Source organism: Vidua macroura, chromosome 10 (assembly GCF_024509145.1).
Source record: "Vidua macroura isolate BioBank_ID:100142 chromosome 10, ASM2450914v1, whole genome shotgun sequence".
NCBI classification, from domain to species: Eukaryota; Metazoa; Chordata; class Aves; order Passeriformes; family Viduidae; genus Vidua; species Vidua macroura.
This window is the reverse complement of record NC_071580.1, coordinates 19,265,551-19,285,397: the sequence shown is the minus strand read 5'-3', so window position 1 is coordinate 19,285,397 and position 19,847 is coordinate 19,265,551. Positions and strand designations below refer to the sequence as shown.

The 19,847-nt window shown below is 40.9% G+C and overlaps 2 protein-coding genes across 4 annotated transcripts in view; one reads left to right on the top strand and one right to left on the bottom strand.

Moving 5' to 3' along the window:
• LIMS2 (LIM zinc finger domain containing 2) overlaps positions 1 to 19,847 on the bottom strand; it is a 50,913-nt gene that overhangs the window by 24,717 nt on the left and 6,349 nt on the right. For all 3 annotated transcript variants that reach the window (XM_053986682.1, XM_053986681.1, XM_053986683.1), the window contains exons 2-6: positions 12,355 to 12,514; positions 11,399 to 11,465; positions 10,999 to 11,119; positions 1,906 to 2,055; positions 920 to 1,070 (exon numbers count right to left, since the gene is read on the bottom strand). In XM_053986682.1, the coding sequence (XP_053842657.1) occupies positions 920 to 1,070; positions 1,906 to 2,055; positions 10,999 to 11,119; positions 11,399 to 11,465; positions 12,355 to 12,514 (649 nt within the window). The remainder of the gene's footprint in view (positions 1 to 919; positions 1,071 to 1,905; positions 2,056 to 10,998; positions 11,120 to 11,398; positions 11,466 to 12,354; positions 12,515 to 19,847) is intronic.
• GPR17 (G protein-coupled receptor 17) lies at positions 8,115 to 10,511 on the top strand. The gene has a single exon (XM_053986679.1). It carries the CDS (start codon positions 8,124 to 8,126, stop codon positions 9,153 to 9,155), a length of 1,032 nt encoding a protein of 343 aa, XP_053842654.1. The 5' UTR covers positions 8,115 to 8,123; the 3' UTR covers positions 9,156 to 10,511.

Genomic DNA, 19,847 nt, shown 5'->3' with positions numbered 1-19,847 from the left:
CCTTCCAACCTGGCCCTGGACACTTTCAGGGCTGGGGCAGCCACGGCTTCTCTGGGCAACCTGTGCCAGGGCCTCAGGGCCTTACCAGGAAGAATTTCTTCCCAGTCTCTAATCTAAATCCACCTCTTTTCATTTAAAGCTGTTACCTCAATGCTTTAATGAAGCACAGACAGGAAAGATCTTTATGGAAGCAAAAAAAAAAAAAAAAAAAAAAAAAAAAAAAAAAAAAAAAAAAAGGAGATATTTAGTCTATTTATAGTAATTAAGAGTTGTATTAAGGATAGATGGAAGACCTGCTGGAAAGGCAATGCTATTGTGTCTATCCTGATAGACTTGTGGACTATTATCTTGCTTGTTTCAGGAAGAGAAATAGGAACATAAACATAATTGGTATGAATACACCTCAAATGAGCAGCAGAATCTCTCTCAGGTCAAGCCCGAGGAGGCATAAATGACTGAAACAAAGATGACTAAAATCTTCAGAGCAAGTTGTGATGACTCAGCTGAAAGTTATAGAAACAATGAGCTGAAAAGGTTTAAAAAGCAATAATTGCTCAGCTTTCAGTAAGAATTCCAACACTGTTAAGTGCCTGGTAACTCGAATTGGAGAGGATATATCTAAGTACATAATACAAAATATATAAATTTATTAGTAAGTAAATGCTTTTCAGTGAACCCTATTCTGCAAGGATCATTACAAATTTTAAAAATTTTAAAAGTTGTGAAGCTTTCTTTGGAACCCTGATGGGTCTGCTGTAACTAATTCACCCATAAAAGGTGAAGACAACCCGAAGCATAAACAACTGAGTTTAGTTTGAATTCATATATTACAGACCACTTGCATGTCTACAGCTTCCAAGCAGCACTAGTCTCCTTCCAAACCAGCTGTAGAAGGAAGTTCATGTTCAGAAGGCCTCACCTCGACGTGCCACTGCTTCCCCAGAGCGTTGACCACTCGGCCCTCGATGGGCCTGCGGCAGGCCCCGCAGATGGGGATGCCCATCTTGTCGTGGCAGGGCAGGCAGTACAGCTCCCCCTTCAGCTCCCGCGCCTCGGCCGTCAGCTCCTTCCTGCGGCACAGACCCTGAGCTAAGGGCGCCGAGGGAAACTCCTCGGTGCCCAGTGCTGGAAGACTAAACTTGGAAGTTAACTTAGGCAAGAGTCACGCTAGAAATGCAGTCATTTTAGCTAGTGAAATACAGTTATTGTCAACTCATCTTTCTAAAACTGCTTTCTCAGTTTGCCAGAGAAGAAGGTATGGAGACCATCACGTCTGCAGCTGGATCCTCTCAGACATACGAGGTGCACCTACATGAGCACTCACAGTGCCACGCTAAGACTTGAAGTATCTCTGAATGGGAGAGCTCAAGTGCAAGAACCATCCTAGCAGTGCTCAACACTGAGACATTTACATGCACTGTCACCCATTCTGGGGCAGCACTGTGCCCAGCTAAAATGTCTTCATGGTAAGTACTTCAGGTCAGACAGGTATCAGCATGGCAATGGACAGTGCCACAAGACTGACACAGCTCATCAAGCCATCCTTTTTTTTTTCTATCCAGGAATTAGAAGTGAAACTATTTTGGACAGCCTAGTAACTCCTATCTTTGGAAAACTCTACTACGGTAATCTGCACACAGCCTTTGAGGTAAGTTCATGCCACGGAACTATTTTCACTTTCATTATAAACTAGCATTATAATGGTAGAATAAGAGAATATTGAATGGCAAAATAAAACTAAAATTTCTGTAGTTTTTCCAAATTTATTTCAGTTTTTCCTCACACAATTTCTATTTGCTCAACAATGCAAAGGCAGCAAAGTTTAGACCTTGGGAAGGACTGCACTGCTGAGTCAACTGTTGGTCTCTCTCCCTTTTTGTCGGAGTTTACAGCAGGGCAACATACCCACAGTGGGTGCAGTTGAAGTGATCTGGATGGTAGGAATCATTCCTAAACATCAGAGGCTGCTCATCAATTATCAAGTGGCACTTCTGACAGATGTACTTGCCCAGTCCCTTGGCTTTTTCACGGTTGTGGCATGGCCTGCACAGGTGCCTGGTTGAACACAGTAAAGGAAAGAAAATATTAAAAAACTCTTTCTCCTAAAACAACATATAATACATACTGTAGGAAGTACTTTATGTAACAGAACTGTCTTCTGAGGTCAGACAAAACATAATTCAGTTTGGTGTCCAGTGTTTCACACCAGTTGCACAGAGAAGAATGAGTCAGTCACACAGTTGTATTTCCTTAGAAGACTACTCCAACATTCACTGATTTATGTGCCATCAGGGATGTCACCCAGTCATTCTTCTAGGGATCCTTTCCAAACCTGCAGATCTTCTCTGATAGCTGGGAAGGAAAGGTGGCAACACCCTCTATCCATAACAGAGGCATTACAGCACTGGGAGGGAGTCAAGGAGAGAGAATTAAATGTATCAAACCAAAGTGCATTGCTTGAATGCCTTTTACCATGGCTGGATTCCTTAGTCTTCAATATCTAGGAAAAACAAGAGACCTCTTGTTGCCTACAAATTCCTTTTACTCCTAAGTCAAAGAAAATTAAGAACCATGCAATTTTATGTGGGGAAAGCAGCTGTATTCCTAGCACATATTCTTGAACACATTACAAGTACCCTTCTAAATAGGCAGATAACTCAAATTTCTGGTAGAAAAGCTCAGGCAAAGGCATAAAAAAAAATCTTGTAAAGGCTGATGGAAGCCACCAGCTTTATCCCAATACTTCAGAGCTCTGAGGAGAAGCTCTTGCCTATTATCTATCCCTCTAGCTGCAACACTGTGGGCTGGGAAGAATTTATAGTAAAAGACAAATGACAGAGAATGACTTCTGTGGGTTGCTTTGTCCCAAAACAAACAAGTCTGCTTCATTCCTTTCACTGTATCACTATGTCAAACACTCACTGAGATTTACAAGTCATTGTCAGAATACATCAGACAAAAGAAAAAGTTCAAATGGAAAGGGCAGGTTTATGGATTAAGTAGCTGGTTCTTCACGGGGCTCCTTCCAAAATTCCGCCCTGATGAATTACTTACCCTTAGATATGTGAAATGAGGATAAGAATACAACACATGTTGTTGTGAGGCCTCAAACATTTATGACTCTCAGCTGGCAGGTGTCTGTCTAAGTGCTAAGTATCATTATTATTCTCTCCAAATCTGAGTCCTTCTGTCAGCAAGTGTCTCTGCCCAGGGCTGGAAGTACTGTCCGCCCAGACAGAGTCCAGAAAAAGCAGACAGCACCCCATTATAAGGAAACACACAGCTGTGCTCATCTCAGCATAAAGGCATCAATTTTACTCAGCACTGTCAAATGCAGAGTAATTATACAGGGCTGGACATGGGGACCCCAAAGCAAGAGTCCTGAAAGAGACCCCTCTCATTCAGCTGAATGAGATGCCTTCAGCCATTTGCACTGATAAACCATTATCAACCCCCCCTCCCCACTCACAAACCCTCTGCCCTCCCACAGACCCTCTCTATTGGAAGCAAGGGGAAGTGCTGGACAGGCTAAGCTGTTACCATAGCAGCCTCCCCTCTCCCTAACCCTCTCCCCCTCCCCCTTCCCACCATTATGGAATTATCCCATTCTGAAGTGTCCTGTTGTGTCTGTTAATACTAGATTTCCCCCAAACAATGCATCTCTCCACCCTCCTAAAATAATCAGGGGACTCCAAGGATTCTGTGTTTAGGGCTGGAGGTTCAGTAGCAGCCTTCAGTAAGCACCAGGAACACTGGCATATTCATGCAGGATACTCATATCTATACCAGCAGCCCCAGTGCCAAGAGCTCAGCTGGGATGAAGACTGCTCCTCAGTGCTGGGGTGTCCTGTCCCCTGCTCTGTTGTGTGACTGAGCTGATAATGTGCTATCACAGCGAGGAGGACACTATATAGAGGGGCTCCCCTCTCTGCTCTCAGCAACTCTGCATTCTCTTGGAATCATCTTGTTTGCTCTGCTGTTTCTACCTAGTTTGCTGTCATCAGAAGGAGTTCATTGAGATATTCCCCCAAAGGACCCTATACTGCACCCACAGGACGGCATTGTAAAGAGGTAAGAGACCAACTTTTGTTAGTAGGAGCTTTAGGAGCTTTTTTTTTAGGAGCTTTCCAAACGGCATTAGTTTTAGCTGGTGCCAATAAGGAGCAGAACACATACCAAGGTGGATAAATATAATGGAAATGTCTGAATCTAAGAATAGGCAGCATTTTCTGAACTTCAAATAATTTCCTCGTCTTTATGTCACTCCTTCAAAACAAAAAAGGTTTTCAAACTTTTTTACCTAATGTACGGCATGTCTAGTGCTCTCTGACACTGATGCTCACAATAACCAAGTATTTCAGATGAAATACAGGCTCAGCAGAGAGTGATTTTCAGGAGAAAAATTTCAGTCAGAAATTGACTATCTCTAATGAAGAGTACTTTGAGTGAAAGATAGAAAACTCTTGATTTGACAAGACACTAAAGTCATAATCATAAAAACACACAAACCACTATAACCACATCAAAAACTGCTCTAGCTGAAGGCAAGATCAGGAATTTCTGATACCTACCACAAACTCTAACATACAGGTCAGTTTATCTGCAGTGGGCAAACAAAAGCTCCCAACTAGCCAGGTAACTGTGTACAAAGAGCTAAAGATTTCTCCTGCTAGTTCTTTCATTAATGACAGACAGAGCATCTGCTGAAAGAGTGACTGCGTTATGTCTGTACTGACAGCCTTGTGGATTGTTCTCTTGCTTCTGAGCAGAAGAGAAACAGGGCATGAAATATGGCCAGTGTGCATGTATTTCAAATGAGCAGTGACATCCCCATTTCAGCTCAGCCCTGGGAGGCCTGGGATAATGGCTCATTCCAGAACAGTGCTCTGTTCAGCAATACGTAAATCACTAAATATTCACACAACATCAAGAGTGCAGTCCAAGCAGAAATTATTGGATAATGAGCCAGACTCCTAAAGGAGTTTTCTGTCTGTGGAATGACAGCCTCTTGCACCATATAGCTTAAACACAGACTACACATTCTAGGTCATTTGTGAAGGTTTCTAGTTTGCTCTTAGCATTTATACAGACTATAGGAATCCCAGTGCTTTGTCAGTAAGCATAAAAACACTAAACACATTTATTTAAAATTTATAGGATAAACCCAAGGAGAATAGGAGTGGAATTGCAAATAACTGCAAAGGGCTTTCAACACCTTCTAGAGAACACACTGTCAGAGAATTATTACTTATCTAAAGCTGTAGAATTCTGTTGAAAACATGTAAGGCCTAAAAATAAGCCCAACAATTAATTCTAGTGACATGTTGGCTTTTTTCTGAACCTACTCAAGTGCTACACCACTATTTTCACCCATTAACTAGAACTACAAAAAAAAAAATTAAAGCTGTAATTAAAATTTACTTTTAACTTAAAACATAAGCAAAATTAGAAAGAGAGCCACTTCCTTTTTCTATAACTTCTAACCAGACAATGAATAACATCTTACTTCACCTTGCTCTAAAAAGTAAATTAGATAACAGCAGCTCTCCTATGAAGGCTGTCATTTGCAAAGACTGAATCTATTTCAATTTTATCATCAGTTCTAAGCCTCTCTCTTCCTGACACTGACATACTGGGCTTCCAGATAGCTCTGACATTCTCCTTTCTACTCCAACCCACAGCATTCTGCACTGAAAGCACACCCGTACAGGAATCCATAGCAGACTCAGTGCTGTCATCAGTGAGGATAAAACTCTCAGTTTTGAAGTGTTGCCTGTTCTAAGTCTGGCACTGACACTCAGCTGAATCTGAATTTCCAAGATCTGCCTCAGGAAATCAACTCAAATGAATCGGTTAGTGTAACCCCTAATAATTAGCTTGTAAACAGGGAAAAGTCTGCTTACTCCTTCACTTTGGGAACTGATTTAAAGCACTATCAATAAGACAGGAGCCATCCCAGTCTGTTCCATCAGATAACCCTGGTTTCTGCTTTTTCAGCTGCTCCAAGCCAGTGTTTACTGCTTGCTCAGGTGTCACAACCATGGATAGAGCAACATTTAGCCATAAGACTATCCTGAGCAGGTGTGTACACAAGGTCACCTGATTTACACTTTTTACAGATGAAAAGCATAATTAAACAATGGGCCTGACATGAAAAAAAAAGGGTTAATAGCTAGAACATGAGGTGATAAGCACCATCATAAATTAACAGCCAGTAAAAAGGCACAGTCTCATGTGTTTCTCTTTTGGTATGCAACAGAAAAATACATATTTAAACTAATTCCATCCAAGGAGGACAAGTATGTGAGTCAATGTTACTACCCCATACAAATTTTAAACTCTTGGGTTCAAGAATACTTGCAGGTTTTACTTTGTAAGGGACAAATGAATAATATAAACAAAAAACCTGTGGTCTCCTCTGTAAACTTGCAACCTTCATACACAAAAAAAAAAAAAAAATCACCAGGGCATTTTCCTTGTATGTAAAAGCACAATTTCACAAGTATTTTTACAGAAAAGAACAAAAGGACTGTACAGTCTTCCTTGCACATGCAATTGCAAGTAATGGCAAGATAGCAACTTGTTATAACTACTCAAATCCAGAAGGGTATCCAGCAATGCATGAAGTAAGAAGGGCCCTCTGTGGCCACAGGAAGAACTTCCAATTTCTGAATTTCATCCAATCTCCCTGCTGTTGACTTTGTCTCTTCAACTGTGAACCAAACAGAATTAATGTTCTGGATCTCCCAGAACATTAATCTCCAGTTATTCCAGTTTTCTGTTCACCTGGAAGTAACAGCAGCCAAACTGAAGATATTAATTACCTGGGAGCTTTCTTACATTTTCCAATATATTTGTTTGACCTTAATCCATTTCAGTTCTCTATGATCCCAATATTTTTAGGCATCTGAACAATGAGATCTGTAGGGGAGCTGGACACAGTGCATAATGGATGTATTAAAAGATGCATTGAGTATTATGGAGAAATGGTCAGTCAGTACAAAATTCAAGGGAGAGCAAAATAGAGGTACTGCTGCACAGACTGTAACACTTCTGAGGAATTCAAGTAATAGAGACAATGCTGGAATTTCACACCACCTGCATTTCCCTACCACCTATACCCACACACAAGCAATGTATAAAAAGCCATGGGGAGGTGCTCAGAAAACCCTATCACACTTCTTGATGCTGTTCAGGACACTGCAAACAGAGACTGGCAAAGCTAAGCCAGTTTTGCTAAGCTTCTACTTGGAAAAGGCCCTGGATAAGCTACAGTGGAGCTCAGGCTTTTGAGGCAGGAAAAGAGAGAGCTATGGTGGAAGATAAATCTGCAGGAAAGGATGACACTTTTGAGAGGTGACTGACAGCATGGGCATTATTTAAAATCTTCCCTGGGTCAGTTCAGTGTCAAAAGAGATGTTGCTACCTATCTGAAAAGTTTCCTCCTATATTGGAACTAGGTGCATTTGCCTTAAACACAGGACTTGAAAATAATGCTCAAAGGTTTTCAGGAACCCTGTGTTTTTTTTAAATAACAGCAATACTTGATCTATCTTTTATCTCTTTTAAAAACAAGACAGATATTCTAAGCTGGATCACCTTACAACAGATACTTGTGCTCAGAAAAGCTGACTCATGAGGAACTCCTTAGTCCTAAATCAGGCTTTCAGACTGAAACATGCAAAGTACTTTTGAGTTAGATATACAGAACTCACTCCTACTCCTCTTAACCAGACACACAAGCATCTCACTACCTGGTTGTAAAACTGACCTCAGCATGGGCTGGAGACAAGCTCATCACCAGCTAGGCAGCTCTTCACTGGGGTTCCTTCCACAGGAATTACTGCTCTGGTAAACCCAGCAGAGCAGAGGGTATTCAGAATTCTAATGTAACCTTTAAATTCAGACTGACCTGTCATACCAAACACCGATGCTAGCAAACAGGAGACATTGCTGACTTTCATACATGGGTTTTTCAGTCTTTCAGGGGTTTTTTTTTTGGGTTTTCTTTTTTTGTTTTGTTTTGTTTTGTTTTGTTTTCCACAAATCCAGGCTCTTCAGTAATATAATGTCTTAATTCTTTCACATTTAGGGCTTTTTCTTCTTCAGAACTGTGGGGGAAAATGAATGGGCCTGCAGCTTCAAGCCTACTCTTCAACTGCTCAAATCAATCAAATTTCAGTTTGGAAACATCAGAGCAATGTGGCAAAGAGACACACCTTGAGAATATGATTTTTGCCACTTTCTACTTTCTGGACTTCATCCTGGCTTTTGCTGGCAATGCCCTGGCTCTTTGGCTTTTCATCCGGGACCAAAAGTCAGGCACACCTGCCAACATTTTCCTGATGCACCTTGCTGTGGCTGACCTGTCCTTTGTGCTGGTTCTCCCCACACGGCTGGTGTACCATTTTTCTGGTAACCATTGGCCATTTGGTGAGATCCCATGCAGACTCACCGGCTTCCTTTTTTACCTCAACATGTATGCCAGTATCTACTTCCTGATGTGCATCAGCGTTGACCGTTTCCTGGCCATTGTGCACCCTGTGAAGTCCATCAAGCTCCGCAGGTCCCGCTATGCCCACGTGGCATGTGTCTTTCTGTGGGTCATCGTTGGTGTGGCAATGGCACCTCTGCTGCTCAGTGTGCAGACGGTCCAGATGAAAAACACAACTGTCTGCCTGCAGCTCTACAGAGAAAAGGCCTCACGCCACGCCCTCGTGTCCTTAGCAGTGGCATTCACCTTCCCCTTTATTACTACTGTGACTTGCTACTTACTCATCATCCAGAGCCTGAAGAGTGGGAACAGAGTTGAGAAACACCTGAAGGAAAAAGCTGTCAAAATGATCATCATGGTCTTGATGATCTTTCTAATTTGCTTTGTACCTTACCACGTCAATCGCTACATTTATATTCTCCATTACAACGGGACCAAAGCTTCCTGTGAAACACAGCGTCTCCTGGCCCTCAGCAACCGCATCACCTCCTGCCTCACCAGCCTCAACGGGGCCTTCGACCCCATCATGTATTTTTTTGTAGCTGAGAAATTCCGTGAGGCATTGTGCAATCTGTTTTGTATTAAAAAGACCATAATGTTGCCTCAAACATATGAGGGTAAGACAAATGAAAGCTCACTAAGTGCTAAATCTGAACTGTGAACATGACTCTTGTCAGTGTCAGTGCTTCATCTTAAGAACACTCTCTTCCACCAAAATCAGCTGAGAGCACAAATATGCAGCAAGACAGTCCAACGAGAGCCAAACTCATCCTGAGAAGGGAAGTTCTGTTGTTTTTATGGGACTGCCATTAACAAGAAACCCTCGACCACAGAGAACACGTGTGTTTGTATTGCTGAAACTGCAAAGAGAAGGACAGATCTTCTGGTTTCCAAGGAATGAAACTGAGGGTTGAGCACTTAGGAATAGGGAAGGGGACATTGAGGGAAATGGACCCATGTATTAATTTTTTTTCAAAGAACTTAATTCCCAAAGCACTCAGTACTTCCTCTGCACAACGCATACAGCCTTATTTAAAATTTCACATTGTGCCAGCAGTAGAGATCCACTCCTGAGATAGACCTGCCTGATGAAAAAACCTCCACATTTGCACATCTTGTTCAAGTCTCTGAATTCAAAGCGTTTATGTGTAATAGAGAGAAAATTGGCACTAAATGGTGTCAAGAAAAAGAAAAGAGACCAGAATGAAGCAACTAACCCAGCCTGGACAGGAATTCAGACAGAAAAGATTCCTAGCTTTAAGATGGTTTACAGTTCTTTTTTGTGACTTATTCCTTCACTATGGATAAAGAAGGGATTATCTTTATTCTCACTGATAACAATTGCATCCAGCAGAATATGCCTGGAAGTGACAGGCAGACTAGGGTAGACCAGGTACAATGAAAAGGGAAAAAAAAAGAACACAAGAATTTCCAGTAACATTTAGTAAAAGACTGCTTCAATACTATGGATATAAATATTATAGGAAACCATGTGGCAGGTGAAATATATTGTTACAGAGATTCACACACCTCTTTTTGCTATGCTTTTGGGAACAAGTTCCTTACCATTTTAGATTTGGTCCACAAATTACAAAATCAAACATACTTTATCTTGCTTGAACTGCTTTTATCCTGACTGCTTCCCCAAAACACCCTAAGTGCTATTCCAACAGCCCATTCTAGCAAGATGAGATGCCAAAAGAAAATCAATTTTGCCCTGCTCAAAAACTAAGGCACAGAGGCTGCATGCAGTATGAAAAAGAAGAGGGACTTGAGAGGACTCCCTGCTGGACAGATAGAAGTATATGACCTTTTCTTCCTTCCTTCACCATTTAGTCAGTGAAAATATAAACTCTAGGAAACTACTAGGCTTTGCTCATAACATATGAAAGTCTAAAATTAACTCTGAATTGTGCAACACTGTCTGCTAACTGCTGGATTGTTTTATTTTCTTATAATGGTATGCTTTTGTATAAGCTCTCTTTTGTATTTTTATTTCTTATTTCTGAATTAAATGCATTAATCGACCTCTAGGATTCATTTTTGTATTTTTGCATTTAAAACAAATGATTTCTGAAGACTAGTGGAATCACAGGCTGAAAAGACTTTGCTGTAATCATTGTGTTATTCTTTTGGCCTTTTGCTACATCTTGATTTCCTGCTCAGCAGCTTACTTGATAAACAGCCTGCCTGAGATCACATAATCCCTTTTTCTCATTTGTTATGCAGCCTTCTGCCTGAAATCCCTGAAAGCTGTCTTCTGCCTGAAATCCCTTTCTCTTCCAAAACACATTTACTAGCCACTAAAATTTGAGTTTCTTGTTGGAAACAAGAATGTGTTTCACTGGATGAAGAACTTCTCACCTAACAAGTTATTCCTAAAGTTTCTTCTGTACGTTTTCAAGCTTTCCTTCTCAGTGTAAAACTAACTGACCACCCTCAGCATCTCACAGCTTTATCAATAATATACTGATAAAACTTTCTGACCTCCTGCTCCATCCTACCTGCCAGCATTCTTCACAAAACCCAGGTCAGCAAGGGTTATATCGCAGAGCTCACAGCGGAAACATTCTGGGTGCCAGTTGTTGTTCATTGCCTTGATAACACGTCCAGTAATGAACTCACCTGCAAAAGGAAACCAGGAGATGCATGAAGAAAACAGTCTTATCAAAATCTACTATCCTTTACAGTCCTTCCACTTTAATTTCAAAATTACTATTACAGTCTAACTTGAAAAAACTCCAAATTATTCCCACAACCAGAACAACCCAAAATCACTGCTTTGTTCTCACCCAGAGCTCCTGACTCCTTAAAACAACCCCAACAATCCCAGCCCAAGGCCGGATGTCCCAGCAATGCTGCGAGCTTTGCACAGCCCTGGTGTTGATATTTGCCACTTCTTACCACATTCCCCGCAGCAAGGAGCAAACAGCATCTGGAAGTCATGCTCACAGTACTTCCTACCTTCAAACTGTAAACAAGAGAGAAGGAGCCCTCATGAATAAGTGAACTACTTTTACATCTTGACAGTTCAGCATGATTTTCTATTGATTGACCATTTAGTCAAGGTCAGTCACATTTTCCAGTTCTAGCCCCTACACACCTGTTTTTCAACTCCTAAAGGCTCTCATTAAAGAAATATCCACATACGGCTTCACCCTCATGGTGAATTTGCACAGCTACATTAATAGCAATGATGCTACAAGACAGTAAAAATCCTGAAGAATACCCCAATCCCTTTCTTATAGTTGCTTTTAATTTCATTTTTGCTTTAGTTTAGTTCAGAACTACTATTCCTCCTACACAAGGCTAAAACTCACATCAAAATAAAATACATCAAGTTTAAAACAATGTGTCATTCAAAATATGTACTTGTGCATATTCTGTAAAAAAAAATTCAGCCTAGCTTTTAAATGGGTTCACGTATTTCAGCTGCCCAACTGGAACAGTTTGGTACAGTATGTCTAAAAATAAAGACAAAAAAATTACTTATGTCTAATTAAATATTAAGGCCAGGTTAGACAGTGCTTTGAGCAACCTGGTCCAATGGAAAGTGGCCCTGCTCATTGCAGGGTTTGGAATGTGATGATTTGTAAGGTCCCTTCCAACCCAAACCATTTTGTCATTCTGTGATGATTAACAAAACACTATTTTCTTTTTGAAATGTCTTACCCAAAGAGCAGCTTTTGCTGTTACCGAAGGAATACATGAGAAGAAAAAGAGGGAAATTAACTTGGAAGCTCCTCAAAAAATGGCAACAATTATTTAGGGCTAAGAAATTAAACACGCAAGAAAGCTGAAAATTCCTTGCATTTTACCAGAGCTATTTCTCTTCTCTTCTCACCAGCCTGAGAACCCACCTCATAGAAGAGTCCCTCTGGGAACTGCCGGAAGCACTGAGCACAGACAAAGCAGCTCTCGTGATAGAGCTCCCCATTGCTGTTCACAATCCTCTCTGCGGGATCGAACCGCGCCTGGCAGCGCTCGCACACGGCATTTGCCAGAGCATCAGACATATTACTGGAATAAAGACAAGAGTAAGAACATTCATAAACACAACATTCCAGCTGCTTTAAACTCCCTTTTACATGGAAAAAGAAAAATCAATGAGTTAATGAGTCACTGACATAAGGTTCTGACAACTCATATGTGGCAGATGAGGTCAAGTAGCAGATGTACCTATTGCACACTTTTGGCTACTTCACCAATATTTCACCCCATTACATCACCCTGCTAATAGCTCATAGCAAACACCCACAATTTTTCACAAACCAGCAGTTTGGAGACCAGCAAACCTAATGACCTTGACTTCTTGGGCCTTCTCAGGACATGAATCTTCTGATATGTAATAAGCACTGATATCCCACTGCACTCTCCCCTTCACTGTCACAGTAACAAAGCATTTCCCCCTCTACGATCCCCTGTCCTTCTGACAAATTAGTTCAAACTGTCAAAGCATTACAAAGCTATGGGCAGGGAGAAGTTCCTCTAGCTGGCTTGGCCAATGTCTCAGCTTCATTCCCTCAGAACATGAGGCTAAACCCACCCCTCCTGCCCAAGCCACACTTAGAAATCACATAGAGAATATTTCCTCGATCTACCCTAAAATAAGGAATCATGCTAATCTCTTCCACAAAATTTTCATGCTTGCCAGTGTGCTAATCTAAGTTAATGCAATTTAAAAATGTCTATCATGTGTGCAAACTAGGAGGGAAAAATTATAAGATACATCTCAGTTTCATGTTGCAGTGTGATCTTTCTTTTAACCACCAGACTATTCAATAGTATAAAACCTCAATATTATTACATTTTTAGATACAGAAAAACTATTTTATGCCTTCTGAACACCTTTTGAATTCCATGATTGGAATAGGTGGAAGTATAAAAAACTGCCACCATTTAAAAAAAAAATCTCCAAACTATTTGTATAGTACTTTTCCTGAGGTAGGTAATGTATGCATAAAATGAAAGATAGCTTGTCTTACTAAGCTCTTTTCTCTTTTTAGATTCAAAGTTAGTCTGAACTGATTTTCCATTGTTTGTGTTACTCAACAGCCCAACATGTTACTTTCCCCATCTCTTCATGGAAAACAGTGATTCAATAAATTTTTCCAGGAGCAGAAGATTCCCTTTCCTCTGGTCAGAGACATCCCCCGCAAAACCAGGCCAATGTCTGTATTCCAGGGCTTCATGCCCTGAGCACAACTGGAATGAGCAGGGAGCAGCCTCACACTCCTGAGGCAGCACAACCAGCCCTGATTCCCTGGCTGAGCTGAGCCAAGTGTCTCCCCTCTGCAGAGGGGACACCTAGGGCACATCCTAGGCTGTGACCTAGAGCAACCCCTCAGTCAAACCAGACTTTCTTTCTACACTGCAATTCCAAAGGAGGCAAAAACCAAGACAGACCACAATAGTCTCAAGAATGGAGTACCAATTTAGCAAAAATTTGTTACAACTTGTTTCCTTCTTGCAGTACAAAGGATACGTAAAAAAACCAGACATGGATTGGAATTATGGACAAGAAGAAATCCTGTAATTTCATAAACTAGAGATCATAGGTTAAAGAAATATTTTTTATCCTGACACAGGGCCAAGGGAATAGGTCAGCACAAAAACATCAGTGTTTGCAGCAAAGCCAACACCTTATTGGTTTGGTTTTTAGTCACCACTCTTCCAGCTGCACCACACAAATCTGTACCAGGACTTGAAAATACAATCTTCACTTCAAGTACTTTTTCCCTGTTGAAAGAATTCAGTTCCCAAATTCCAAGACTTGAGCTAGCCAACAGCCAAGATTAATAAAGACTGCTATCATCATAGTGAAAAATCTCCTCTAGGAGAAAAACCCAGGCAAACCAGCAAGTATTACACACTAGACACTAAGAGCAAAGCACCATCTTATGTTGTGTTTGTTGGGTGTTTTCCTTTATAAATAAGAAGTCAACATTTTAAAAACCCTAATTTTCTTCCTTTTTTCTTTCTCCAAAGGGACTCGCCAGTGCCAATATCAACATTGGCACACAATGGCATTTCACAACAACTACAGCCTGCAACCTGCACAGCCACGTTCCTGCATGAAATGCAGTGCAGCTGGGACACTGCACACCAGACACTGAAATGCAGTGCAGCTGGGACACTGCACACCAGACACTGAAATGCAGTGCAGCTGGGACACTGCACACCAGACACTGAAATGCAGTGCAGCTGGGACACTGCACACCAGACACACCAGGAGGGATTCCCACACAAGTCCCACTGCTGTCTTGATAAGAAAGATAATGAGGACACAGGGACTCCTCTGATGTTGATGCTGCTGCTGACAAGATTTCCTCAAAGGCATAAGAAAGATGATCATGACACAATCTGAGCTGTCCACACAAGCGAGCTAATGAGTGTGACTCATTATGCAGATGAGAGAAACTATTAGTCCATGAAAATATAAATGAAAGAACTAGTATAAAAAATAACAACTCAGTTCTCTGCTTCAGCTAAAACTCAACTGAAACTTTTGGGAAGAGCCAGACTACCAGAAGTCAAGTGAACCACATCAGCTCCCACCATGGATCTCCTGTAACGCAAACCAGCAGCTGCAGCTCTTTGACAATCCACACCGAGAGCTTTGCACCCTTGCTCTTTTTCCACTTATAACTCTGCATCCATTTTCACTTAAGACATTTTATTGTTTTGCACTCAAGCTACAATTTGTCACTTCAGCATTGCCCTAAAGATATGACTTTGCATTTATTCAAAGGTTTTACTTCAACATTTGCCAATTTCTTAATTTCCCCCGAGTACACACCCCTGTGTGCCCTCTTGTTTATACAAAACCAAGCATTTTTTCAACTAGCTCAAGGTTAAAATTAACCAAAGCTGGAAGGAAGAGGGAGCACCTTGCTAATTCACAGCAATTTTATGGTTCAGTTTGCTATACTACTGCAAAAGCACTTCTGCTGGCAGCATGGAGGAAGGAAGAGTAACACCACAACCATCCTTTTCAAAAGTTTGACTTGCTGTGCCACTCATCAGATATTTACACCCAATCTTTCCCACAAAAGACAGTCCCCAATATAAAGTACTTCTTCTATTCTGTTTGCTCATTGATTTTTTGCTATTCAGTAAAATAGAGAATCTTCCTCTGTTTTAACAATAAGCTGGTGACACAAAGACAGGAAAGGCTGTTAAAACACTATGAGATCAGCATCCTGAAGTTATCCTGTCCTGAACAATCCCAAAAAATACCAGCGTTGAAACAATGCTTTTCCCAATCTTTCATCATTATGTGCTGTATCTTTAACAAATTATGTTTGACAAAGTACCTGATTTACAGAAGTTATGTTTTTACCATTATAACTAGAATTCTCGTGCTTTAACTTCTCAGAAATATTTACTATAAAGTACCAGCATAGGTCCCAAATGAGGGAAAAAAAAAGGAACAAAAAAGAGAGAAACAAAAATTCCTCCTTTAAAAGAAGTGGACATTATCTAGGAAACCCATTCTGTGCCACAGGTACAAACACTACTGGAATATTTGAAAGCATTTTACCTCCTTCTATCACTGAAGTCAATATTACCCCTGTTTGAAAAAATTTGTTCACAGGGATCTACCACTGGTGACAGATTAAGGAAAAAGAAGCAAATACAATAATTTCACTGCTAAGAGATTAGAAGAGGAGCTCCAGCTTTCACCATCACATTTGCAGATTTCATTATCTTAAACATGGCTACAAGACAAAATGAACCAGACAACTGGACAATCAGGAGAACAGATGAACAGTCTCAGATTTTGCCTCAGAAGGAAAGGAACTGCAGGAGTGCTTCTGTCAGAAAAGCCCAGTCAAAAAAAAAAAAAAAAAAAAGTTTTTTTAATTGGTTTCAAAACCTTTTTGGTTTTAGTGTCACACAGAGTTTTCCATCACAATGCTGAATGAAGAATTGCTTTAATAGTGACCCAAAACCTTGCAGATAATACAAAAAGAAAGCAAGACAATAATTTGAGATACAAGAATGTAGGGCATTAACCAAACCGCAGCAAGAGAGCAAAACCTATGTTGGGGAACCCTAAAAATGTGTTTCCTGCTCATTCTGGTCTACCAGTAGGAGCAATATACAGAAAATATCACAATATGGTTACATTTCTAGTATGAATGCACAGACAGATATAATAAACTGGAAGAGCTATCACCACTTGTTTGTGTCACAGACAGCAGCAGCCAAGACAAAAAATGACAGCAGTCCAGGAGAAGGGCTGGTTCCCACCCCCACAGCACAGCTGAGCATTAGTGGCTTAAAGTCCTCAATGTTGACAAAGATACAAATGAAATCTGCTGGGACAATACCACACTTTATGATTAATTTCACAGATAATGACTAATGCAAAGACAGAAGAAAGAGGAAGGGTAGTAGTTCATGAACTACTGCTGAAAAACAGCCCCAAACTACCCTTATCATTCCAAAATCTCTTCGCTGCAATTGACTTATCTAGACAACTTTCCCAGACTGAATTAACTTCTTTAGTTTGGTTATTATTAAACTTGTCATAAAACTCTGGAAAAAAGTATTTCCCATTTGTTTAATGTATGATTTGTTGTGCATTTGGCAAACTATGTGCATAGCTTAGCATTTTCAGCATTTCTTCTTATGCTTGCATTGAATTTTCAGTTCATGCTAAGTATTTTTTCACTGACTAAGTAAGAAATGAATAGTGTTTCGCTCAGTATATCTTCCTTGATCATGTAGACTCCAAACTCTCAGTGAAATAAACATTTTTCTTTCTTACTTAGAACAGGGATAACCAAAATTAAGAAAAATGTACAAATGCAACTTATGGTCAGAATATGGAAAAAAAAAAAATCTCTCCTTGCGCCTACCAGTAACAGCAATTTGCAATTAAGTAGAAATTGGAGGGGTTAAAAAAACATTGCACATATTGCAGCTGAGGCCACAGTACAAGGTCCGTGTGTTTGCCCTGCAGGATGCTGCAATCAGGCAGACTTTTGAGACTAGCAGCAAAAGTCTCTTGGTAGTCACACAGAAAAAAGTCCTATGCCATGGATACTTGGGAGTCCCTCTCAAAACCAAGACATTTACTTGCCAGTAAATCATGACCAGTTACTCAATAAATACACACAGGTAGCAGTGTTCACTCAGCCCAGGCAAATATCAGCAACATAAAAAAATGTACAGGTTTTAAATCAATTACTCCTCTTACACAGGAAAACCATCCTTTTATTATCAAGCATGTACCACTTCACCCAGAATGTCTATTTGATAAATAACTCCTTACACACATTAGAGCTTTCTCTACTTCACTTCCACTATCTCAAAGGAGCTTAAATGTGATGTTTCTTTACCAGCACTGACAACACAGATCATTCCCCACATGTATTTATCAATTATCACCAACTAGCAGCAGCACTACTGTTGGATTACTCTTCTTTGTCTGAAGAAAGGACGTAAACCATCAAGGTCTATCAAGAAGGAGAAGCAAAAATTACTAGCTCAAAACTCATGGATAAAATATAATAATTCAGGAGAGAAACATCTCAAAGGGATTGAAGTTTTCAGCACTGTGCTCAATAAAACCAAAATATATAGGCTCTATGCTTACTTTGCTTGAAGAAGTATGATGTGAAAAATGTACTCAATTTACCTGTACATCTACTTTTTCAGCGCTTTTCTTTCCTCTCACGGGCCTCTTCCATGCTTCTTACTTTTCCTGACCAGCATTGTCTCCACTCAATGGCATCACCATTTCTTTCACCACCTTGTTAGCCCCCCTCCTCATTAAATTCTCATACATTCACACCCATAGCTTCTTGTAGGAAAAATAAAAAAACTACCAACTAACTAAGAGCTATTAGCTAAAAGGAAAACAGCAGGAAAAGGAGGGTTTTCGTGAGGGATGCACAATTCATATTGAGAGGCCAAACTAATTCCTCATGTCCAGGTAAGTATCAGGCCTACTTCCTGCTAAGAAAAGTCTCAAATTCAGAACTGACTTCTAGAAAAAGAAAATTACCTCTCCTGGATGCTCACTGCTCTCTCCAGTGACACAGACTTCAGATGCCATATTGCTGTTGCAGCCCACAGTTCTCCCAAAATGCAAGAGACTAAGTTTGATTTAGCTCTTGCTAATTTACTGCCGCGGCACGTATCGCAGTTGAGACAGCCACAACACAATTTCAGAAAGCTTCAACCCATCCAGAGTAACACCAGACCCCTTCAGAAGGCTTCAAGCATCTGCTCATACAGAGTGACATCACAGCACTTCAGAAAGCTTCAGGCATCTGCCCTTCTTGTTCTTTAGCCCAGCCTTTTATCCCCTCATGTTCATGCAGTGCCCCTGTGTGCCCTCTGTTCCCTTTGGAGGTTGGTCAGTGCCCCTGGGCACTCCATGGCTCATTGCTGTCAGTGCTGCTCACTGCTTCTCACAGCTGGGCCCACTGGGGATGAGGCTTGGCCATTACCACAAACTGTGTACCTACAATTCACCTCCTGCACAACATTAACTAAGGAAAATTCAGGAGTAAAATTTTAATGTGAAGCATGGAAAAAGTAATGACACATAAAGCAGTGGAATTGTCAGGACAGATTTAAGAAGCTCTGGTTTACATGTTCTCATGAAGCAGCTACAATTGAAAGCTTCGGTTTCTGAAGCTGGATGGGAGTTATTTACAAAAATTAAAATCAACAAGCTCGCTGTTAACAGTATAGGTAAAGAATTGACTACTGAACCCTAAAACCCAAGGAATGATAGAATTTTATCAACATTTTGAAAAATTACTGCATTTCACCCTTTTTTTACTCCCACAGTGCCTAAATGCTTCACCATCAGCACTACTAGCACTGTCATGGTTTGACACTGGCTAAGCACCAGGCACCCAAACAGTCACTCACTCATCCTCCCCTGCCACAGCTGGGCAGAGGAAAAAAAAAAATTAAACAAAGGGTTCATAAGCTGAGATAAGAACTGGGAGAAAACACTCCAAGGGCTAACAGGCTCAACTTAGAGGTATAAAGTGAATTTCTTACTAAAAAAGTGAGCGGAGGATAAGAAGAAGTAAAATAAACCCTTGAAATACCTTTTTCCCCCCCAACACCTCCCTCCTTCGCACTGAGAGTGCAGGGACACAGGGCATGGTGGTTTTGGTCAGTTCATCACCCACAGTTTCTCCCACTGCTCAGTAAGAGAAGTCATTCCTCTGTTACGCCATGGGGTCCCTTCCCGCAGGAGACAGTTCTCCAACGTGGTTCCAATCTCACAAGCAGCAGTCCTCCCTAAACTGTTGCGGTATGGGTCACTCTTCCATGGGGTGCAGTCCTCCTCCAGCTTGCAAGTAGGGGCCCAGTCTCA

Bases quoted from the DNA above. Each gene is read 5' to 3' on its own strand.
- GPR17 (XM_053986679.1), top strand. From the start codon at position 8,124: ATGAATGGGCCTGCAGCTTCAAGCCTACTCTTCAACTGCTCAAATCAA.